A 24,880-nucleotide genomic window follows, 5' to 3' on the forward strand; every position below is an offset into this window, starting at 1 on the left:
CTCTCTCTCTCTCTCTCTCTCTCTCTCTCTCTCTCTCTCTCTCTCTCTTTGTGTGTGTGTGTGTGTGTTAATGTTGTTTTCAGGGTTCGAATCAACAGGTGCCCTCTAACTGTGTGATCAAGAGGGAGCAGGAGAAATGCATGGAAATGATCGCCTCGGACGATCCTGGGAATGATCCAGAATTTGGTAGGCTTTTTGGCAGTGTTTGTGTAGCCTTTAATCCCTTCCCCTCATGCTAACAACTACTTTGTTGATGCTGTAACAACTTTCAACATGGCCCAATTAAAATTCAAAAAAATGATAAACACAGAGATTAATAACAAGAACATCTTCAGGGCTGGCATACTGATGAGTGGGAGATAGTTCTACATATTGTGGCTTGACTCTGACCTGCTTGTCTGCAAAGAGAGATCATTTGAAAGACTTGATGATTGAGCATAACTAACTAATGCAGGGCCAACAGAGACATTCGGCAAAGCAAATACATTCATGTATTTCAATCCACAGCGAGGGAGGAGCCAAAGCTTTAATTGGCAGCATCTCATGATGATGATCCTTCAAATGAGAGTTGATTAGAGAGACAGTAAGTGACAGGCGTCTCTCTGTATGATGGATGAAGGGAAGATCAAACTGAGGGAGAGGCTTTGTGCCAATTATCCTACTTAAACTTGTTTAGAAGTCTCTTTTGATTTGGATTGGTCCTCCAAAAAGAGACCTACAAGGTTTAAAAGGATTCATCCACTGCTGTATGCAATTTGAAGCAGAAACTATATATAAAAACTGTTGCATTTTCAGTTTAAAGATCTCAGGAAGCTTGACTTTTCCAGTCCCAAAGAGGGCATGGAAGGATGGCTGATTACACGATGAAACTGTCCCAAGAGTACCAGACATTGTTAGTGTGTTAAACTGGGGGCTGGTTGTGTTATTATACAAGCACAGCAAACTAGCGCTGTCTTTTTTAAGATGTGATTTTTGTTGCAGTTACACACACTACTGAAGTTAGTGGAGTATTGGCTACAAAGCAGAGCTGGTTAACCAAGTCACATACATTTGGGAATCAGACCGTATTCTTTTAGCTTCTGCATTGCAGGCACAGTCATTACTGCAAAACCCACATGATTGTCTCAGCCATGATTTAAGCCAACACTGTATGCAGCCATTTTGACCAGCGAACCTCCATGAGTGTGTCCCATCTAAATGGATTTCTAAAATTTAGGATTTAGCTCCAAAACACTATATTGTATGTTACAATAACCAATCATCGCACATAAAAGGCATACAATCTCTTATAGTGTCTTTCCTTTGCTGGCTTGAGCGTTCTCTCTCTCAGATGCTTTTTCTAAAATTTCATTTGAAATGAAAAGCTGCAGCAACAAATAGAAAAGATGCACAGGCTGTACCGGCAGGGAGTAACCAATAGAATTATGGAATGTGTTTACATCCAAAAGGAGATGTCAATAAATTAAAAAAAAGAAAGATATTTGTTCATAGTGGGAGCTGACATTTCAGCCAACGTATGTATGCGAGTTTCAAGGATCTGTGATTTTGAAGTAATGATAAATGAGCTGCAGGTGGGCCTTTTTCCCCCCACCAAAGTGAACTTATGGCTTTTAAGCATCAAACACTCACTGCTGCGCAACTGTGTTTGTCCACCTGTTGTGTTCTCAGGCTGTCCGTGGATGTGGGACAACTTGACGTGCTGGCAGCCTGCCAGGATTGGTGAGGTGGTCGAAGTCAACTGTCCCGAACTCTTCTCTCAGTTCATGAATGAAGAAGACGGTCAGTTACTAAGGACTTCCCATTTACCTTTAGCATCTTCTTTAGGCTCCCTGTTTTTGTGTGATTTTACCCTATTATTTCAAATATGCTTCACTGTAGAAATAAGTCTGTGTATGCCATAATCCAATAAAGTGTCCTGTGTCCACAGAGCTGGGGAAGGTGAGTCGTAACTGCACCGAGTTCGGCTGGACAGAGACCTTTCCTTATTACATCGAAGCCTGCATGTATGAGGAAAGGAACAGCAGCCATCTGGTTAGTACATCACTGTCTGCAGCTGTGTCAACGAGAAAACACTCAGCTCAGTTTTGTTCAGTCTCTGCTGTGCTTGTGTTTTAGGACATGTACTATGTGTCAGTGAAGGCTCTGTACACCGTGGGCTACAGCACCTCTTTGGTCTCCCTCACCATGGCCATGGCCATCCTGTGCAGGTTCAGGTGAGGTGTTTGGCGGTTGAGGATCGTACTGCAGCTGGGAGGGGTGGTGCTGGGGATACAACAGGTTCATCAGACACACATGACAAAGTAGTAGAGAAGAAGTGGTGGAAGTTTTTCCTTCCTTATAGATATCCACGTCCCTTTTTTACGGGGTGGCAATCAAAGTATTTTTGATGTTTTAAAGTTAATAACATACAATGACTGGTATTATACAGAACATTGTTTTGCTCTAGTTTTAGTTAACACATTGATTCATATGATAAAGTCCTGCTCAAATGTATAGAGATGCTCTGGTAGGCCTGTCATTTGATATCATACAGAAGCTTTTAGTACTAGTAATACTACTATTGGTACTACCAGTACTGTTGCAATTATTTTACTACTACTCTCATCCCTCTACGTGTTAGTACTACACTACTACTGACGTATGAATACAGCTGGAATCGCTACATCAATTATTATCACTATCACTAATACTGCTGCTGCTACCAGAACTACAGTACTAATACTACTACTGCAATTATTATGACTCCAGCTACTACTATTACTGCCAGTGCTGCTGCTAGAATTGTCATTGCAGCTGCTGCTACAACTACAACTGCAACTACAGTACTACCACTACTGCTATTACTACAATTATTACCACTTTCTGCCATGACCACCGCTGCCACTACTATTGCTATGTGACTGTAATGAACAACAGCATGTGTATCGATGAATTACAACAGTACAAAAGTCAGTGTATTGTTCTTCTGCATGTGGTGCTTTTCTTTAACAAAAACACTCAGAGTGTTCCTGTCTGTCTTCACAGGAAGCTGCACTGCACCAGGAACTTCATCCACATGAACCTATTTGTGTCGTTCATGTTGAGAGCTATTTCCGTCTTCATCAAAGATGGCGTACTGTACGCCAAAGAGGACAGCGAGCACTGCTTCATCTACACCGTGAGTAACACCGACACGCCTGCACACACGCCCCCCAACGCCGTCTGATCTCATGTTAACAGGCAGCAGAGGATTTGTTCATTCATGTGGATTTCTTTTCTTTTTTCTTGTCTTTTACCTCTTTGAAGCTGGAGTGTCGAGCAGTGATGATATTCTTCCACTACTGCGTCCTCTCTAACTACTTCTGGCTCTTCATCGAGGGTCTATATCTCTTCACTTTGCTGGTGGAGACCTTCTTCCCTGAAAAGAGATACTTCTACTGGTACATCATCATTGGTTGGGGTGAGACAACAACCACGTCACGCACACCCGAGTTCTCATCTGATAAGTGGACGCATCGTAATTTATGTTTGTGTCACGTTTACAACAGGAACCCCCACAGTGTGTGTGACCATCTGGGCGGTGCTGAAGCTGCACTTTGATGATAGTGGGTAGGTTACGAACACCAGACATCAGTGTCTGTTTGTTGAAGTTGGACTGTTCCTGCGCTGAATGTGTTGTCGTATCACCCCGCTCTCTCAGGTGTTGGGACGTGAATGACAACGCCGCCATCTGGTGGGTGATCAAGGGACCTGTGCTCGCTTCCATTATGGTACGTCATCGCTCTGCTCCAGGTGTGACGACATCAAATCAATCCATCCATTACCAAAGATATATTCATTATTGACATTTTTTTCCTCTACAGATCAACTTTGTGCTCTTCATCGGCATCATCGTCATCCTTGTCCAGAAGTTACAGTCCCCAGATATCGGTGGAAACGAATCCAGTATTTACCTGTAAGTCTGTTTTACATTCACTTTTTATTTGATCATTTTCTGCCTGACATTAGCGTGATATGTTGTGATAGCTAGACTTACACTAAATATTTCAAGCTGACTTCGTGAGCACATAAACAAAATGTCTGCATTTATTTAAGGCAGATGCCATTAGCACACAGCTGTGTCCTTAGCCAACAATTCTATTTGCACTCAACCTGGACACACATTAGATACTGTATGTGTATATGTAGCCTACTGTAGGCTATTGTTTTTATATTTTTATGGATAGTTTTGTAAAATTTAAAAAACTGTAAATGATAAGTCAACTAAGTGTAAAAAAAGGCTTTTCATGGATCTTGAAACCTGGTCTAAGTTCTAAGTTTGACCCATCCATCCACCACAACCTACTCCTTACACATACTTTGCCACCTTTTCTATACTAATGCTACTATTATTACTTCTGCTAAATCTTTCTGCCATTTCAGTTTTGAGTCACTTGCAGTTTTCTACTGCTTGTATGCACTATGTAAATGGACTGCCATACATATCATAAACTGTTTGGTATGTTATGGTCAGCGGTAGGGAGACTTAATGATTACTCTTGTAAAAGATGCAGTTGAAAACAAACATAAATGTGTGAACTACCAGACAGATGTTATGGGACCGGGTTTGCTTTCCTGCAACATGTCAATGCCATCCCGATACATCTTTAGACCTCTATGACTGAACGATTAAGCTAAAAAGTGCTGTTGAATTCATTGGGACCGACTGTTGTCAGTCCTGTGTGAGCGAATTATAATGAGGACACACATACTGCAGTCTCATCATAACGGTGAGTGTGTTATTTTGCAGGAGGTTGGCCCGCTCCACTCTGCTACTGATTCCTCTGTTTGGGATCCACTACACTGTGTTTGCCTTCTCCCCTGAGAACGTCAGCAAGAGAGAGCGTCTGGTGTTTGAGCTCGGCCTCGGATCCTTCCAGGTGACTGTTTCTCCGCCAATGGCCTGGATTTAGAAAATACAAATACAAACTGTGGGAAAGCTGGCTTACTGTCACAGCTAGTGAAGGAAGGATGGAGGATATGAACAGAACTGTAAACTTGAGATTTGGACAAAAGTTCTGGCGTTCATCACAAAAATGAAGGCTGCGAAACTAGACTTGACTTGAAACTTGAAAGCAAAAATAATAAGAAAAGAGTAAAGAAACACAATTAACAGCTTTAACAATGGATCGTACTGCTTTTATTCACAGGAGTGTTTAATTTCACTCACACATACACACAGGTGTTTTCACAGTGTCAGTGTTTTTGTCTCATGCTTGGACCCTCTGTCTCCTCAGGGCTTTGTCGTGGCCGTCCTCTACTGCTTCCTGAATGGAGAGGTAAACATCCTTTAAAACAATTACTGACACCATTACACCAGTTTTCTGATGCACAATTTAATTAAACATACATAACAATTAAATTAAACATACATAACAATTCAATTAAACATACATAACAACATTACTGACCTACAGCGTATCCGCATGGAATACATGCGGTTTGAAATGCATTTTCAGTTTATATTTTCAAACAAAATATTGCTAATTTGCTAGTCAAGCAATTTGTAGTTGAACTGTTCTGAGCAATCTGGCACATAATCATTTCTTCACTTTCTATTATATGGGCTGTTTTCAAAGTTCAGATTATTTTTGCAAAATGAACTACAAAAGATTTTGGGTGTGTGGGGGCTTAAAACCAAAATTGGTTTAAACCAACGCTTCCCTTTAAGAAAAATACATTTTTCAGTGAGAATCTAAATCTGAGCCTTAGCTACAGCACAGACGGAGCCTAGAGTGAGACTGAAGGACAGTGAGCTTGTCTCTTTCCAGCGAGGTCCATTAATAATGACCTTGTGAAGTATATCCCTCAAGGTGCAATCGGAGATCAAGAGGAAATGGCGCAGCTGGACGGTGAACAGGTACTTTGCTGTGGATCTGAAGCACCGGCATCCTTCGCTGGCGAGCAGTGGTGTGAACGGGGGCACGCAGCTGTCCATCCTCAGCAAGAGCAGCTCGCAGATCCGCATGTCCAGCCTGCAGGCCGAGACCCCGGCCACCTGAGCGACACCGGCGCCTCTTCCGGACCTGACGCTACCAGACCCGCCACACCCACCGTCGTCCCGATGACCAGCCTCGCCAACCCGTTCCTCAACCCGTACCCCAACCCATACCCGGACGAAACCATGATGGAAACCCAACTTAACTCCAGTGACCCAGAACAGCCTCCAGTCTGACCCGCCCCACCCGCTGAAACATGACCGAACCCGAATGTCAGGTGCCAAATGATGAATCTCGTCATGTCCCGACCTCTGACCCAGTTCAGGGTGGAACACATACTCGGTCCACCTGTTCCTGAGCAGCCTCTCAGCTTCAAAGGGCACGGTTAGGAACTCTAGTGTATATCTGGTGTCTTGTCAGGCCGCAGAAGAAGCATGGTTATCTCTCTGTATATACTGTATATACTGTTTATCTGGTGCTGCAGTTATCTGCTGCTGTACAGCACAGGGGGCCAGTTAATTACTGCAACCCTCTCACGGTGATCATTCCAGTCTGTCTGAGGAAGCTTTTACATTTGTCCTCAAGTGTCAGAATTTCCTCAAAATGTGTTTTAGACTGTAACTACGCACTGGATTCCTCTTTAGATACAGACATGAAATGAAGAGGCCTAGCTTCAGACACTGGGCAATGTAAATACCTTAAAAGGGCACTCCAACTGATTTTGCACATGGAGATTAGTTTGCTTGTCACGTTGAGTATTCATTAGGCTGTGATGTAAAAAATAACCCCAGTGATGTCACAGTGATGTCATCAAGGTGATTTTAGCTTGGGCTTGGAAACCACACATTCTAAACTAAAAAACTGTGTTACAAACTGAGGGCATTGTGTTTGAAAGACGTGGGTATTTACCAGGCAAGCAGGGTCTTTGGAAAAGATACAGTTTGCTGCATTATGGGAAATGTAGTGTCCAGTGTCGGTGGAGCTCGCCCCAAACCCAGGACTAAAACTCATAATATCTCAGCCTCTGAATCTGATCGCCCTGATGTACAGTAAATACCTTAGATGAGTAGTTTTGTTAAATACGTTGACGACAATTTAAAGAATGATAGTTCACACTTACATCGGTGTTGGAAATTGAACTTTTCACCATCAAATCATTGTTATTGATAGTGCTACGGGTCAGCTGATACATTATGGACCCCCAAGTCAGACCCAAACTCATTCAGAAAGCTCAGTATTATTTCCCACTACTGGCACAAGCAATTGTTTCCTGTGTGAACTGTGACTGATATATAAAACAATGGGTGTTGAAGACAACTAGACAGTGGAATGTCGAGAAGAAATTTCTAGATCTTGAGATCTAACAGGTGGAACTTGGAAAAGCAGTGTTTAGGAGATGGACATATTTTCTACATTTATGTGAAATGCCAAAAAAAAAGAAAGGAAAAAAAACAAAACATACCAGGGTTAGATGATGACTCAGAGGGTCTTCGGATGTGTGCACAGTGCTGCAGTTTGCTGACTACGACCACAAACACAAACCTCTCTTTTGAATCTCAGCACTGGGAAGTAGACGCCTTTGGAGATCAGTGCGTTTCAATCAGCCGTTAATACAAAAAATGTCAATGAAAATGAACTCGCGACTAAAGCGTCGCGAGTTCAGTTGTTTGCATGAAGTTGCATTTATTGCCCATGTGGTTTTGTTTACTTCTTTTGGTGAGAATTCAGTGTTTAATCGGTTGTTTATTTCCTTTTTCTTCATGAACTTTCAGTGTCTATCGGGCTGTTGTGGAGGCCACGCGCTGCAATACTGATTCTCTTTGTCACTTTGTAAAGCGGAGTCTCTTCAGCAGCCTCCTGCAGGAAGTTTCAACGTCGTACTGGTTGAAGTTAAGGTGTAGACCATCGGAAACATCACAGCACTTCACTGTTTTTGGAAAGAAATTATCCTTTGAAAACAAAGGTTGGCATTTTGATTAATGAGGGCCCAGACAAATCTCTCAGACCACCTCGCAGTATTTCTCTCTTTCTGCAGTTATTGTCTCTGGTGGCATGTGCTCTCTTCATGCTTGAAAGCAAGCACATTGAGATGAATGTTATACTTTCGGAGTGGGACTTTTACTGAGTAATCGAATCCTTCCTGGGATTTTGCACGGCCGTATCTGTTTGCAAAGGCTGAGTTAGCTTTGCAACTGATGTCACTGCAGATGTTTCTTTTGGTCTGACTCAACTATCCTCTGAATCCTTACGTTCAACTCGACTTCGTGTCTCCAAAAGTGCCTTTAAGCACACATTTTGACTTCTGTTGATGATTTAAAAGAAGAAAAAAAAGGGATTTGTCTTTTTAATTTCAAAACGAAACTGCAAAGTCAACAAAATGATTGAACAAAGTGCTTTTATGATGTTTAAGACTAAATCAGTATTGTAAACCTGGAGGCCCTCAAAACTTTAACTTTGCTAAAGATGAGCAAAACATAATATGACCGATTAGTGTTTCAAATAAAGCAGTGCTACAGTATATTAACTCAGTCACTGTACAGTACGGTATATCACATGCGCAAAAGAATAAATATGTTTTCTTATTTTACTGACACAACCTTAATTGTTATCAACAGCAGAACAGTGGAAAATTACTGGACTGTAAAAAGTGTCATGTACCTGAACCACAAAATAATTTTTCTTTATGATATTCTTCAAAATATTTTTGACCATTTCATACTCATGTTTGTAAAGGCGCTGTAGTCTTAATTTCCACTAAATATGACTGCATTTTTAATTATTGTAAGAAGAGAGATTATTTGCAAAACAAAATTTCTGAAATGTCTTTAAAAACAAAGTGGAACTGAAGAACTCCAAAACAAACAATTAGTAGATTATTTGATTAACACATATTTGCTCTTTCTTTTCTGGATACACATCATTTATGACTAATAATACTAGAAAGTTAGTCTATCTGCTAAGTTCAATATAATACTGTGGTTACATGTTCAGGTTTTCTCATCAGATGTTTGAAGTCATGCAATAAATACATTTTTGGTAATTTGCAGGTAAAAAGACGTCAATTACGGAGTCCCGAAACTGTCAAAATGTTGGATAATAATTCGTTTTTAAAGAGCACAATTACGCTACTACTCAAATATTCATTTATTTTAGCAACTGATTGGTGGTGTAGGAAATAAAAAGTTTTTTTTTATTTTGTCAAAGTAAAAGCATGAATCTTAATATTTCACTTTTACTTAGTATTTTGATTTGTTTTTTTTAATGTATTCAGTTTCACTGGTTTTTCCATTGTTTTCAACAAACACTTCAATCAGATTACCCAAATTTGTCAGATAATTAGCATTATTTACATTTATATTTCTAAATTATTCATTCAACTGTTTTCTTATATTTTTATTACAATATGGTCTAAATGTTGTTTCAAAACCTTTGCCACATAGCCAGAAAGCGGTTCTCTCTGTTTTCAGCTTTATTCTAAATATCAAATATCAAAATAAACAATAATTTACTGACTTGTGTTCTCAATAGACATTGAAATACGGTAACTGAATACAATATAATTGATTAACAGTGGAGTTGAAAAATAACGAGTTTAAGGTCCAAATTCACACAAACATGTCAGGACATTACTACACACAGAAGGTTAAGACAGGGTTGAATTTGGTTTAAACAGTTGTTTCATATCACTTCAGTCACTATTTTGCAATGTCCAAAAGATTCTTACTAGACACTGAAATAGACTGCTTATACCTAATTAAATCAGGACTAATACATCTCTAAAAACTTTCACTTTTTAACTAAATTCTGTCACATTTATGTTTTACTCTAAAAGCACATCTCTTGACCTGCAAACTACCAAATTGACTTATTTCTGGAAGTCCAGACCACGCGAAGGCAAAGAAAGAAAAGAAGGGCTGACCGGAAACTGTATTGTTCTTCTGCTGTGTGTGTGTATTCAGTGCGACCTGCACTAAACAGATGCAGGTCTAACAGCAGCCATAGGAGGGGTCCGGTTTCATCTTGTGATGTTTGGGGAAAGGGCTGGACAATCACCACCTCTACTCTGGTTCAGTTCAATGTTCAGTTGAGCTCATTACAGACATTTTGACAACCTCACCGGGTCGTGAGGTTGTCAAAATATATATATATAAATCTATTAATTATTTTCCTTTCGTGTTAATATGGGTTTGGAGCCTTATATTGCCAGTACTATGTTGATGTCAGACAAAGATGTTGCTATTATTATAAGGTAAATATTAATTACAGTCTCTGAACTATGAAGTAGTTAGATGAAGTCTTCTAAAGGTCTGTAGTCAGCCTTTGTGACTAAATATACTGCAGTTTAACACAGAAACAAGCTGCCAACGTTGTACCTTGTAAATGGAGTTTTCTGTGGTTCAAAGTGAATAACGCTGTGATTGTTTTCATTTTTCTTTTTTCAATGATTTTTCTCAATGGTGATCGTGTTTGCTAAAAGTATAAATCCTGTAATGCCTCTGTACTCTCTAATAGGCTGACGCATGCGTGTTAAATCGTTTTGATCTCACTTGACCAGCAGATGTAATCACAAGGTATAGGGTGGAGCTTTCAGCCCATTAAGGGAATCTGAGCTTTGTGCTTGTTTACGAAAGGGACGAGGCAATGAATAAGCTAGAACATGAATATTGGGTTTCAACTGTGAACGATTTATCGAATTGTAGCTCTAGTCCCGTCAGGACACATTGAATACTTTTCCTTTGAATGTTAATCATTGCAAACATGAGGAAAAGTAAAGTGCCATAAAACATTGCTGTACCCTTTTTGTTCTTACTGAGTTTTACAGCATAGCATGACAAGAAAGTTGATTTCAAATGTGACTCTTTTTTTAGCTTTTTGATGGTGTTTTTTTATTGTATTGCTTCATTGTACCAATTGCCTCTTTAAATCAGCTAGAGGTAAAAAAAAAAAAAAAAAGCAGTTTGTGTACTGATGGCTGAATGTAAAAGTAACTTGAAGCACTCTACTGCGAGCCTACTGTCTGCTCATGAGCTCTTCTTTTTTCAATTTGATCTCTTTCACTACACAGTGCACCATTTGATCTCGTTTTGTCGTGCACATTAGAAGGGTTTTTTTGTACATTATGGAAATATCGACAATAAATGTTTTTAACTTGTTGGCTCAATGTTGCTGTGTGGGGTAAATATTCCCAAGTCTTTTGGCTTAAAGGAAAAGGCTGATGTCATTCTTTATTTTATTTTTTTATTGTAAACAGATCCTCTGAAGAGACCAAAGCCAAAACATGTGTTCAAACTTCTAATACTGTCCAGTTAGCCTTGTTAGCCTGCCTTGTGGCAGCAGGACGGTGTGTATTTGGGATTGAGTCAAAATAAACCGCTCATGGTAATGAAGAATCATGTCACCCTGTGCAACAGTGTTAACCTCTTTTCGGAAGAGTTGTTGGAGAAAAAGTAATAAAATGTGTATTAAACCGCCGCTGAAAATAGTCCCCAACAATTGGAGTATTTGTTCATGTTTGAGTAACGTTTGTTACAGTGTGTTTTTAGAAATTAAAGAGCAGTGTTTAAAATGTTTCTGAGTCGTTTTTAAAAGATGTGCTTCTTCTAGGAACCAATGGGCTTGTAGATGAGAGCCACAGACAGGGGAGGGCAGCTCGAGAGCATTGGAGAATACAGATGGACACATTGTTGGTTTTGGTCTTTTCATGGGATGTTGACAATAAGAACTAGAATTAGTGCCTGTTGTACTGTCATGATGCAGTTTGCATTTTGGAAAATCATGTAATTTCTCCAAAATATCGTCACTTCATCATTTTATCCTATAGTAACCAACAGTAATCTTTTAACACCAAAATATAATTAATTCATCCTTGAGTCCAGGCGGACGTTTGTGCCACGTTTGAAGAAATTCCTTCAAGGTGTTCCTGAGATATTGCATTCAATGGACCGGACGGACGGACAACCCAAAAAAAAAGCAGCTTTGTCCTGTCCAAATATGAAAATGCCAAATGAGAAACTTGCATTCATGTAGTAAACCGGAACCTGTAAAAGAAACATACACGTCACTTTCTCGAGTAAGGAAATAGAAAGAACACTTCAAAAGGATGTAATCTAAAAAGCGAAGTCCAGACACGACATGGAGAGCTTTTCTTTAAGAGACATCACATCGAAACATGCTCATCATCCTTCACGTCCTCGCTGCACAATTCAAAATTTGATGAAAGCTTTGTGTTTTTCATATCAGCACAATTCTCATCATCTTGAACCTGACACAACACTGAAGCACATTCAAGTACATGGTATAGTATCACAATCTTAAATATATGATTTTGTTACATCGATTTTGACTGCAAACCTACTATAGGTTTAATCCACCTGAACTGCAGAGAAACATTGAGTCATACTGCATGATAAAGGCACTGTAGCAGTCTGTAGCTGAGTAATGTAATATTTCCTTCCATGAATAATACTATATATCTACATGTCCATATGTTTGTGTACTGTAAACTGTCTCCCAAGTCACAACACTGAAGAAAGATATGAATTAGATAGATACACAAACATCACGAGCCGTCAACTAGTCTCCTAAAACGATTTCTCAGAGAAAACAGGTTCTGAATTAGCGTTAGCATTAGAATCTGCACCACGTAACCTATGCTAACAAAAAAGGGAAATACACGGTATAATTTTCTCCACATTTTGCAATATTACAGTATATAAGAATAACACTGACTTACACATACGACAGAAAAAAACATGTTAAATATACATACCATTTAATCTATTTAAAATTAAGTCTTTGAATCCCTTTTTAATCTATCATTTATGATTTTTTTTTTCTGGAGGAGCATTAACTTTATGCAAACGTTCACACTAAGACATAAAAAACAATAATCAGACAAATAAATAGATTTTACAGTCTAGTGCTCCAGACGTGCGCTAGTGCACTGTGCAACATGTTGCATGCAGAGCCACTGATGGTAATATGGGCACGTTCCATCAAACAGAGGAAGATTCATTTTCTAAGAATTGTTATTTTGTACTGCCCAACGCTTAAGAGAGCGGTGGCACTGAATGAGTAAGAGCAATGACAGCATGGACCTCAAAACGCTTATGAAATGGAACTAAACGTTAGGGTGAAAGTATACATGTTTTTACACAGGTCTGCAAAATCGAGAAGTAGTGATTAGTTGTTGTCTTTTTGTGACAACGTCCTCTTTGGGGTCTCATATGCAAACTGGTCAACTTGGTATTTTGTTGACGCACACTTTCCATTATGAATGGCTTAGCATGGTGCTGTGACAGAATAAACTAATTATAATTATTACTTAGAATATAAGTTCGATTTTATTTTTATTTTATATATCTAATGACAAAATAAAGCCTAATGTTGTGAAGCCACATTCAATGTGAACTTGACATTGGTGCTTTTCTAAAAGGGGAGAAACTCTTTGGTGGTTGTGAGTACGATGAGGAGGAGGAACCCCAAAGCTGTTAAACACAAAAGCAATAGCAAATGAGACCTTCCTGTCTGCCCACACTAAAGCCTGTAAGCTTGAGAATAACTCATATGATGAGGGAAAGTTAAATGTGAAAGGTGTGTCGGATGTTAGACTTAAGTCAACAAATCAACAATTCTGCAAATGATTTGTTCCGTACAAAGTGAAGAGGTACCGCAACATTCAACGATCAGGCTCTGTGGTGTTGTAACGCAGGACATGAATACCAGCGACTGTCTACTCAGACACCAGACACGTTGTTGGGTGCAAGGGTGTGTGTCTCTGACGCCGGCTGATCTTTGGGGCTGGATTTGTCTAGGACGGAGATCTGAGTCACCGTGCTGCTCTCAGTGAACAACGTACGCCGTCGTTTACTGTAGCTCAGGTAACTCTGGGTCTGCCACTTCCAAAACCTCTTCTTCATTTCTGCCTGCACCTGAACACACACACGCACACACACACACACACAAAACAAATGCCCCCTCAAATACTTTTCTTGTCTGAAAGGTACGCTGGGCTTTTCCCCTCGACGTCTGAAAAGGAACCACACTGCTAGATTTGCAGATTTCAGCCCAGTAATACTTTTTGAGTTTCCAAAACATACCATAGATTTTTAGCTTGATTCCATACTTGACATATGAAAATCATCATTTATTTTACTTTTTACTAAGAAAAGGAATATTTTCCCTGCACACACACACACACACACACACACACACACACACACACACACACACACACACACACACACACACACACACACACACGTGTTTTCACTTGCTTTGCTTGATTAGACCTCTTGTCTTCAGAGATCTAATTAAGCAGACAAAGTGAACACCTGTGTGAGTGTGCAGGTCTTTTATTAAGGTTGCTTTTAAGCAGCCCATCCTGAAACCTCAGAGCATCCTTAACTAGGGATATTTTAGGTGGTGAGTTATTTTTTTATTTTACATAATTATCATTAATTTTCATAAACTGGCATTTGGAGGGTTTAAATTGTAAAAATACATAAATATTTGGTAGTTATGATCAGGACTGATGTTGGTTAAAAGATTTACCTCAGTGAAAGTGGAAAATTCTATAAATATATAATACTTTTATGGCAGTTTATTGAGGTGAGGACAAAACGACCGCTGGCCTGTCAAGTGTCATATTGGCATCTCTTGAGCCCCTGAACCTGACCAACAAGCTCATATCGCAAACATTTGACGGAGCTGCAGGTAATGAGTGGAAGCATACGTGGAGTTCAGACTCGTGTCAAGGAGCACTATCCATGCGTGCACTTTTTGCCCTGTTACGTGCATCAATTGAACCTAACAGTTCAACAAATCTGCTTAGCAAGCTTCCAGCTACATGGAGGAATTTCAAAAGCAGAACAGTTAATGCTGTGTGGGAAAGCCGCGAGGAGATCAAGAAGTGTTTGGACAACACAAGAGGGATGGGATGGGGTGACCATCAGCGAGGCCTATGGTCTGTCCATGCACCTACGGGGATCAAAGTTCTTACAGCTACTGCAGTTTTTTACTGAGCTCATGCCAGAACAGGGAAATTCTGTACAATGTACCGCAAAAAACGGAAAATGTATGCGGCTGGGCATCAACCAGGTGATGGACACCTTCAAGAAGAAAGTAGGGCGTCTCAGAGAAAGAGCTGATGTGATTGTGCAACACAGCGGAGCAGAAGGGAATAAAGAGGAGGAAAATCAACACGGCTGCAATCATGAAAGAGGCCGGTGACACCCTGTCAAGTCAAGAGGAGGAGAGGTTCACCAAAAGTGACCATTTGATTGCGGCAAAACTCATTGATTGCACATTTTTCCCCAAGTTTGTGAATTCATTTCCAGAGACTGAACCAGAATGTGCTGTGAAACTACGGCCATTAACAAATAAGGCGAAACTGAAACCCGAGTTGAGCTCCCTCTACCAGCTCAGTGAACTGAGCAAAGGCAACACCTGACTTTCTCTATTGAAGTCCATTCATGCGATCAGCCTCCAGGAGGCCTCGTCTGAAACCTTGACACTTTTTAAAATCATCGTCACAACACAAATGACCAGCGCTGAATCCGAGAGAAACTTCTCCACTCTGGAAAGAATAAAGACATTTACACGGAATAAAATGGGACAGCAGAGGTTACGCTATCTATTGAAAGTAACTCCTCCATGGACGGTTTGATTTTAACAGCAAGGTCATAGAGAGGTTTGCACACATGAAGGACAGCCTCATTCCTCTTCAAGAAGTGAAGTCCATCGGTGACTCAAAAGTTGTAAAAAGATTCTTCAAGTATTGACTAAAATGTATTTCCAGTGCGCCGTTCACTGCATGCGTTTTGCTTTGCGTTTCTATTGTCTTCATGTTGGTGTTGTTTGTGTCACGAGTAGGCTATTTGATGTCCAGAGATCAGAGATCAGAGGTCCTACATTTCGGTATGGTCAAATATGTCGTCAGATCTTCATTGTGTGATTCTAGATGGCATTATTTGGCTGGAATTTCATCATCACTGCTGTTGGTCACAGCGGTCGCAGCGTCGCCCCTCTCTCACTCGCGCACAGTTTATCGGTTGTTAGAGTATGTTTCAATGTGATATATCTATGGTACGTTTGGATTGCATCATTGCATTTTCTTGTATGAATATTGTGTGGCCCCACCAGACTTTTCATACCAAAATCGCCACTGAAAGTCAGGCACAATGTCTCTAGAAATAGTTGTCCAGAGCTTGTAAATGAATCTAGAAACTACAATATGCTTTGGGTAATAATTAACAAAATGTAAAATAGGGACAACTTGTGGTTGATTAAGACATGTAAATCCACTTGTATGGTCCTTTAACTGTCAACAAATATGAACTAGAATTCAAGTAGCAAATTAACCAACAAATATAGAATAATATTAACTTACCTCGCCATTTAGAAAACAGTAGAGCAGAGCCACAACGAATCCCTTCAGAGCAGAAATATATTATCCAAAACTGTCAGATATTAAATATTGAAAATGTAGTATACATCCTGAGCAAGCCTGTCTGACACTGGGTTGGGGGAAAAAACGGGAATGTTATGTATTTAATGTACCAATTTTGGATTACAAGAGTTGTTTAAAGGGGAACTTTGGTATTTTTTAACCTGGACCCTATTTTACCAGGTTTTTATGTGGGTGAGTAATGAGGATAACATTTTTTGAAAGTGGTCCAGTATTGAACAATGGGTTGCAATGTATTAGTTCGGGGCAGTTCCTCACCATCAATTCACATCCACCCAAAGTGCCTGTTTTTGCCATTGAAATGCTCAGGTTGTTATTATAGGTGTCTGACAACATTATGGAAAGGACCCTACAGAGAAATGCAACTTTTTTGTTACCTTTTGCCCGATCAACAATCTGAGGCTGTCAATTGCCCGATGATGATATCATTGCAGCCTGTTTAGCGTCTGCCACCTGCAGTGTACACCATCACCAATATGAAAATGTGTTGTCCCCATTAGTTACTTGGACACAAAAATATAGGTGAATAGGGTCCAGGTTGGAAAATAATACTAAGTAACGCTTGAATCTACATATTCTATTAACTTTAATTGTATCGGTCTTGTGTGTTTTACTTGAAAGGATCCCAGGCCGAGCTCGATGAATATTCGGGCCTCTGCTCCTGTGTTTTCTGGCAGAAAGGCAAACACCATGTAGTGCATCCCAAACAGAGGGATGAGGAGCAGAGTGGATTTGGCCAGCCGCCTGCACACATTGTGAAAAAAAAAAAAGACCCTTGATGCCTACATACAGAATGTTTGAGCATGTCATCATGTGAAGGAATACGTGTTCTCTTCTCACTTGAAGTGACTGGTGTCATTGCCACCGACACCAGGCGATCTCAGCTTCTGCACCAGAATGCGGATCACATTGATGAAGATGATGAAGTTCACCTACGTGAAACAAACGTCAAAGAGCTGTCAAGAAAAAATGGGAAAGAACCACAACACTATATGTGCTGCAACGGAGGTCTACTGCTGTTTGTGTTATCACATCATACCTGCAGTGACAAGGACTGCAGGACAGGGGAATTTACCCTTCCACGTTGGGGCAAAAAAAGAGTTTGAATAACATAAAGAGTTAAAGTTTTATGGAAGAAAACTTGTGATAATAAACTTCTCGCTCCAAAATTGCATGTGATCCACCTACGTGTTAATAGCGTAGAACCTCAGGTCCCAGAGGCCATTAGTTCTGATGATCAGTGCCTGCGTCCCCTTTCCAATTAGTGGAACTAATGAAGCCGCTTAATGGAGAATGTAAAACTACAGATCTTAACACAATAGCTCCACTTACTTTTGACTTTGTACTTTAAATAAGTTCCAAATAAGATCAAGCTTTTTGATAGTTGAAGTTTGCCACAGAACTCATGACCGTTATTAAAATTTACCAAAAACTGCCAGGGCAATTGTAACTATACTTCTCGAGGATCATAATTGAAAAGAGTGTTTAAAATTATGATTTTAAATACTGTTTTGATGGCACAGAGGCAAAACACTCCCTTCAATCCCCTGCAGTTTGGTCTTACGCGTTCATGGGTGGGAAGCCGGTGAGGGATGACGATGTTCTAAGTAATGATTCTGCCCACCTGCATAGAGGGGGGGAGCAGTGTGGGGGTAATAGCAGGAGTCTCTGAGCACTATGCCCTTCCACTGAAGCTTGTCCCTGATGGGTGACAATATGTGAATTGGGGGAAGCATGCAGCCCTCAAGTCTTTCCCCAGACTGACAGAGGGGTCAGCAATCACTAGGGCTGCGATGCAAGAGCATTAGCCATTTCAGAAAGACATGAAAATAACGTAAAAAATGAAAGTAAACAAGGAAGTGCACTGATTACATTGCTGTTGGTGTTAACTGCTAAAGATAAGAAACTTTTCTTTCTGCTGGTCAACTTTCCCTGCTTCCAAGGAGGAAATGCATCAACTTTCTTTGACTTGGTATTGTTGCATCTAATGTGGACTCACAATAACAAGCTACAGTAGCCGGTGCAGAGTCAAAGAGTCATACAGGTCTGATCCAAGATTGAGCACTCTAATGAATCCTCAATAGCTCCCACTCTAACTGCTCTGTACTCACCAGTAGTGATGCAGTTATTGGAGCTTTTATGATCCACCAGATGAAGGCCACATCTGTGTCATCCCAGCACCTGAGACACACAACGGACAGAAATCCGATAAACAAGACAGTCACAGAAGTGCAATTTTGCTCATCCAATCACGGAAAAACACGACAACCCGCTGACAGCAGCCAGAAGGCTGTGTTAGAAACAGCAGAAGCTTTTACTTTTCAGCGTTCATCCCATCTGAGTATTGTGTTAAAACAACTGTGCCTCATGCTCTTCACAATCATCCACAGATTGTGGCATAGTAGACATAAAAAGCTATGCTAATAAGCTAATTAGAGGTGTTAGGAAAATGTTTTCTACTGCTGAATTTGGGGATTTTGTGTCTGATGTGAAACCTAGTAAACATTGACATATTTTACCTTATCTCTGCTACGTAACTTACGTATTTAAGTAACGCCAAATGCATACCAGGTACTGTGGTTGTTGGATACATAACTTAATGTCAGTGGGTCTTATTGGGAGGTTACTTAAGTATGCCCGTTGAACTTTCCTCATTTCTATGTGACATATTCTCTGATATTCTACTGCAGCAGCTCACCCCTTGTTATCATAGAAGTTTCTAGTGAGGATCCACGCCATTATGATAGTTGTTGGGAGACCTGGGAGGCACAAACAGAGTGACCTGGTCATTAGGAAAGAGTCAAGGCAGAGCTCTAACAAGAGACAGAGATAGGAGCGAGGGAAGAAAATTAAGGTAAACAGAGACAGGCGAAAGGGAAAGATCGCCCACCCCAGCCGATGAGTATGTACCACCAGAAGTATTTCTTCTGGAAGACAAAGGTGAGAGCCAGCAGCGTCTGCAGGTACATGCCCTCCACCAGCAGCCAGAAGTAGTTGGCCAGGATACTGAACTGGAAGAAGGCCACGGCTGATTTACAGGACGTCTGTGGGGGGAAAAAAACAACAACAAAAGCCACAAGCATCAGATGAGTCTGTAGATTTATTTATCTGGAGTGGTCGTGATGGTAATGGCCTCTAACCCAGTCATCAGGAAATAATGTAGGCATTGTGTGTTTCGCCAAACCACAGACGAGTTGAATGTGGTCGGAGCGAGTGACGTAGTACAGCGAGCGACACGCAAAATAAACATGTTTGGTTTCCCTCATCTTCTTCTCTCTCTCACGGCCCTTTCCACCCAAACGAGTGACGGTGATGTGCGAATGCTGGTCCCTCGCAGCCACACAAGAGGGACACTTACCTTCACTCTAGGCTGCCTAATCAGCAGTAAAATAGGAAGAGAAACACTTGTCATTAATGCTCTCAGAGGCTCCACTTAGTCACATCCAGCATGTTAATCCCACTCCTACTTGCTCTCTATGGTAATAAGCTCTTCTGAGTTCGGGAGAATCATGTCCATAAAAAAACAAACAAAAATGTAGCCTTACAGAGGTAATTTACTTTCAAAATCATATTCATAATTTTGCTTTACGTGATATATTGAGATCTTAAAATAGTAGTGTCATCTTATACTTGAACCTATCTTTCCATCACATGTCTGTCCTTATGTCCTTCTTCACAATCTGTTTTCTTTCCTAGTTTCCATCCTTCTCTGTCAGTTCTTCTGTCCTTCCGACCAGTTTTTCAACTGATCTGAAAACACGACACTCACTAAAGTTTTCAGTTCTCATCTTCACTCTCAGTACTTCTTCTTTCGTGACTCAAGTGCATTTTAGTGCTTCAACATGTTTCTAGGATGGACGAGACTTGTCACCTCCATTACAAGCAAAACCATCAGTGGTTTTTTTTTGTAAAGGATGAGTCCTTCACTAGTAAATATAGACACACTAATGGAGCTGTAGTGGGGTTTCACACTCACAGTAGACATGAAGCAGTGGTCCAGGTTTTCATCAGAAAAAAGAACACCATCTTTAATGAAGACAGCGCTCGCTCTCAGGATGAAGGAGAAAAACAGGTTGATGTGGATGTAGTTCCTGGTGCAGTGAAACTTCCTGTAGAGCAGAGAAAGACTTTCCTGAGCGATGCGAGATGCAGTCAGGAAACTTTACAGGTGTGTAGTTGAGATCAAAATGAGGCACCGAGTTCGTAGAAATGGGTGTGGTCTGAGCAATCAGGCAGGAAGTACGGGGGTAGGAAGTGGAGGAAGTTCCCTCCACTTTACACCCCGGTGAGATCCCATCGCAAGATGGTTTCTAGTTTAGCTGTGCTTTTCTGAACCATTACAAATTACTGTTGAAAAAAACCCTCTGTTTTGTGATGTGACAATGCTGTGCTTAAGGTTTGGTTAGGTTTCTGCAAAAAAAACAACGGTTTGGTTCAGGGAAAGATCATGGGTAGGGTTGAAATAGTAGCTTGTTCGGATAAAGGGCTAATCATGTTGTTTCATAATTACAACAACCGCTAGAGGGCACTGTCACTTGAGCACATGTCATATAAACGCCTTTCGTTTTGGGGCACTTGCTGAAATGAGTGCTGTTGTGGTAGCTCCAATGTTACCTGAACACGGTGAAGACAAAAATAGCCGATATAAGAGAGATGAGGGATGTAGCGTAGCCAGCAGTGTACACCTGTTTGAAGTTGGAGAAGTATGTTGTCTGAAATGCAAGAGAAGACAAAAAATTGCATTGTACGTATTTACCGTTAACTGCCCCCTCACACTCTTCCCACTCATCCATACCAGTCTTAATTAATGTGTCGACTAATGACAGTCGGGAGCTGCCACTGCTTTTTAAAATGTCTGTCTGGTGGAAAATGTTGGCAGTAAATGTTGGCATTTACATGAAAGCTAGCCTGTCTTAAGCGGCTGATCTGTGTTTTCTATGAACAATGCTGCAGGATCGGTGAGGCTGACTTGACTTAAATGTATTTTTCCAGTTAATTGGATGCAAAACTGAAGAAAGGTGGCTACATCCTGCAAGTTCTTCTCATGCCGAGTCTTTAAAACAACCACAATCAGCTGAGTCTGACATATGTCATGTGCTGTTTCGATGTTGACATCGGTTCTTACATTTAGAAACTCCTTGTGCTTGTGAACAACTGTCAAATTTGCTGTCTACACTGCCAATTTGTCTGTATACTGTTGTCTGTACTGTATGCCTCATTCTTTACATGCGCTTTTGCAATACATCTTGTAAGGCTTCCAGTCAATTTTCATTCGACGTACACGGTTGGACAGGTGATCTGCACACTCTCTGAGTGTCTAATACTGACACGGGTGGGTTTACTTTGCAGTCACTTGAAAGGGTCGGTGTTGGTATTTGATGCCCTGGACGACAGGAGATTTTGTTCTCATTTTTCCAGTGATGACAATCTCAGAGGTTTCATATTGATGCCTCAGTGAAGGAGAGACATGTCAATCATCTATTAATTTGCCTGCTTGAAATAGCATCTGTCATTTAGCCTTGCTATTTAGTCATAATGAGCAAAATTATGGGTTACCGTTGCAAGGCTAGTAATTAAAGTCCCTTGTGAGAATAGAGGGTATGGAAAAACATGTGCTAGACAGTCTACAGTCCTCAAATATCCACCAGCAGATGCTGGAATTGATGTAAAATATGCTCCAGCATCTTCAACTTATTCATGGTCATCAGACAGACAAAAAAATCCCAATGAGAATGAACGTTTCCCTGCACAAATAATCGGCTGAAACATACCTCTGGTTCTGTCTCTTCGTATTCTGTGAACTCGCAGGCCTCCTCGTAGGAGGGGTAGAGGTCGGACCATCCGTCCTCGGTGCAGTTCCTGTAGATGTAACCTGAAGAGACACATAAACCTCTCAGTGGCAAGGACAGAGGAAAAACCAGGGAGAGAAATCTAATACGAAGATATGAATCTTAAAAACGATGAACAGTGAGAGTTTTGGCACTTATCAGTCACCTTAGGCAGGTAGGGTAGTGGAGGAGAAAAGACTGACAAATATTTCAATGTGAGGGGGAAGTCTAGACTTCAGACAATTGGCACGGAAATGTGAATGGAGAGACAGAGATTGAATATTGATTTTTCCCGTCTTCCCTGGTTTTTAAGCCAGTGTTGACAATGTCATGGGCTGGCTGTGACTCTCCTTCATTGATAGTGTTTTCTGTTCACGCCATCTTTGTGTTTCTTGTCTGGTCCCCTGTATGTTCTCTCTGTCTGCGTGTGTTTTTTTCTGGGGGCATGGCCCTCAATCTGCTGCCAATCCACCTGCACACCTGTGACCCATCCACTCATCAAGCTCCTGTAGTTCACTACCCCAGCTCTACAGTCCAGTCTGTCTTTGCCGGATCAGATTCAGATTCAGTTTGTCAACGTGTTGCAGACTCTGCGGCCAGTTAGTTTCAGTCAGTCTAATCCTAGTGTTTGCCTGAACTCTGTTTAATCTTGTACATGCCTCAGGTCCATTCTCCTCTCTCTATCATGCCTGCCCTCTCCACCGCATCAACTATCACCACACGTTTCTCAGAATAAAGCTGCTTGTGAACATTTGCAAACCCCTGGATGAGTTCTGCTTTTGGGTGCTAAAATCCACTCAACACAACAGACCATTTATGTAACCAAGATCTGGAAATGAAAAAACAACACGAGTTCCAGTCAATATAAATGTTCTCTACAGCACAAAAACATACTTTAGACAATAGTGTGCTGTCCAAATTTGTGTCAACAGTTTTATTAACAGTACAATAAAAGAAATAATTTGGAAACAAAGAACTTAAACAGGCCACAGACAGACCACAGAAGAGAAAATTAATGAAGTTTTTAGAGATTTAATGTCACTAATGCAGCAAGATGGATTTCAACAGGAAAGCTGTTCTGGGGGCACTGACAGTAAATGCACAATGTCCTTTCGTTTTTAAGTCTAGACTGGAGGATTGCAAACGGACTTTAGTCGCAGGACCTACGGTTATGTGCAGGTTACTATGGGCACACAATATATCAAAAATGCATTCAATTTAATCCTACATGCTGCAGAGTCGGGTTTAATGTGTTATCAACAAGAGACAGCAGACACATTGTCTGCTCCACAGTGTCACAAACAACATGCAAATAGGGTAATATGATGGCTGATAAATGTTCCATTTGTTGTTTGGATTCATGAATATGCAGCTTTCCTGATGAAGTCTATTAGTTTTGCTGGGACACTGATGAATAATAATACTACTGATGAATAATAAGAACAAAAACACCCTTCAGTCTTATACTTCCTCTCTCTCTTCATACGCAGCTATAATCACATGTATACACATGAGCACAGACGTTCTAGTATTTGGTAGGCACTGCTCTTCATTAGGATTCAATGGGCCGCACCATAACTCCATTTGCCTGTTAATGATGGGAGCGGCGGGAGACGCACCTCCTATGAAGAGGACACACGACAAGCACTTGAACACTAAAAACACACTAAAACGCTATTCTGCCATTCAGCAGACAGAGGGGAGGTCTTGGGAGCCGGTAAAGTAAAAGCCCAGAAAGTAAGAAAAAGGGTCAACTACCGTCACCATCTGGTTGGATAAATCAGGATGCAATTGATGTAAATCGTAACCGTGTCATCCTCCGCTCATGTCTGAAAGAGTCTATGTGAAGGTATGTATCATTTATTCTCAGTGTATAAATAATACAAACCATTGGAGATCCAAGATTGAAAAACTAAGATAAACTATTCTCTGACTCTCTCTGTATCGTGCGTTGCAGTATTGCTGACTGCACAATAAACTGTATGTGCTTTAACTGTCAGATTACCAAGTAGGGTCTGTTGCATTCAGAGGCTTTAATCAAATTATTATTACAATCTCATGCAGTGAGACAAGAGAGCGGACAAGAGAGCGGACAAAAGTGTGAGTCAAATACAGAATCTTTTTTTGAGGTCCTCGTATGTTGACATACTGTACAATTTAAGCAACCAAAAGTCAGAAATTCAGATACAACAGACAGGTGGCTTATTTTGATTTTAAAATAAATATTCATCCAAACAGATTTTCATCCTGATTTTATGTCCCCAAAACGTGTTATTTCTGCTGCAATATAACACTGATCACTGTAGCTTAGACAAACGATGGCCAGCCATTTGTCTATATTTTGGAAATTCCCATCGTTGGATAACTTTTGGATATAAATGTTTACCATTGTAAACAAAGTGTTCCAGGTTGAATTGTTGATGGACCCTCTGATAGCAATTCTTGGGATGAAACCGGATGTACTCCTTAAAAAGGATCTCCCCCCCCCATGCTAAAGAGGATAGATAATTGATTGATGATTAAATTGAGATAAAATAAACAGAACATTTTTTGATGACTAATGTGGACAACTTCCTTTGTTTGTGTGCATATGTAAGGTCAACTTATATGTAACTCATGTTTAGTTT

The 24,880-nt window shown here is 40.6% G+C and overlaps 2 protein-coding genes across 5 annotated transcripts in view; one reads left to right on the forward strand and one right to left on the reverse strand.

The window, feature by feature from the left end:
- adcyap1r1b (adenylate cyclase activating polypeptide 1b (pituitary) receptor type I) overlaps nt 1–7,942 on the forward strand; it is a 20,960-nt gene extending 13,018 nt beyond the window's left edge. Inside the window, exons 3-14 of one of the 2 annotated variants that reach the window (XM_031869643.1) lie at nt 84–186; nt 1,669–1,779; nt 1,928–2,031; nt 2,116–2,213; nt 3,025–3,157; nt 3,286–3,439; nt 3,528–3,588; nt 3,680–3,749; nt 3,843–3,934; nt 4,769–4,898; nt 5,256–5,297; nt 5,819–7,942. In XM_031869643.1, the coding sequence (XP_031725503.1) occupies nt 84–186; nt 1,669–1,779; nt 1,928–2,031; nt 2,116–2,213; nt 3,025–3,157; nt 3,286–3,439; nt 3,528–3,588; nt 3,680–3,749; nt 3,843–3,934; nt 4,769–4,898; nt 5,256–5,297; nt 5,819–6,193 (1,473 nt within the window). In that variant the 3' untranslated portion in view covers nt 6,194–7,942. The remainder of the gene's footprint in view (nt 1–83; nt 187–1,668; nt 1,780–1,927; nt 2,032–2,115; nt 2,214–3,024; nt 3,158–3,285; nt 3,440–3,527; nt 3,589–3,679; nt 3,750–3,842; nt 3,935–4,768; nt 4,899–5,255; nt 5,298–5,818) is intronic. The other variant, XM_031869644.1, reaches the window with a different exon arrangement.
- Nucleotides 7,943–9,176: 1,234 nt separating this feature from the next.
- The window catches only part of ghrhrb (growth hormone releasing hormone receptor b), a 35,636-nt gene continuing 19,932 nt past the window's right edge, over nt 9,177–24,880 (reverse strand). The window contains exons 4-13 of one of the 3 annotated variants that reach the window (XM_031869641.1): nt 22,197–22,297; nt 21,040–21,137; nt 20,402–20,534; nt 19,316–19,469; nt 19,124–19,184; nt 18,537–18,606; nt 17,266–17,357; nt 17,040–17,169; nt 16,348–16,389; nt 9,177–11,995 (exon numbers count right to left, since the gene is read on the reverse strand). In XM_031869641.1, the coding sequence (XP_031725501.1) occupies nt 11,867–11,995; nt 16,348–16,389; nt 17,040–17,169; nt 17,266–17,357; nt 18,537–18,606; nt 19,124–19,184; nt 19,316–19,469; nt 20,402–20,534; nt 21,040–21,137; nt 22,197–22,297 (1,010 nt within the window). In that variant the 3' untranslated portion in view covers nt 9,177–11,866. Of the gene's footprint in view, nt 11,996–12,090; nt 16,574–16,968; nt 17,170–17,265; nt 17,358–18,536; nt 18,607–19,123; nt 19,185–19,315; nt 19,470–20,401; nt 20,535–21,039; nt 21,138–22,196; nt 22,298–24,880 lie in introns of those variants that run through there. The other 2 variants (XM_031869640.1, XM_031869642.1) reach the window with 2 other exon arrangements.

This window comes from Anarrhichthys ocellatus, unplaced genomic scaffold (genome assembly GCF_004355925.1).
Source record: "Anarrhichthys ocellatus isolate YVR2014 unplaced genomic scaffold, GSC_Weel_1.0 scaffold48, whole genome shotgun sequence".
Taxonomy (NCBI): Eukaryota; Metazoa; Chordata; class Actinopteri; order Perciformes; family Anarhichadidae; genus Anarrhichthys; species Anarrhichthys ocellatus.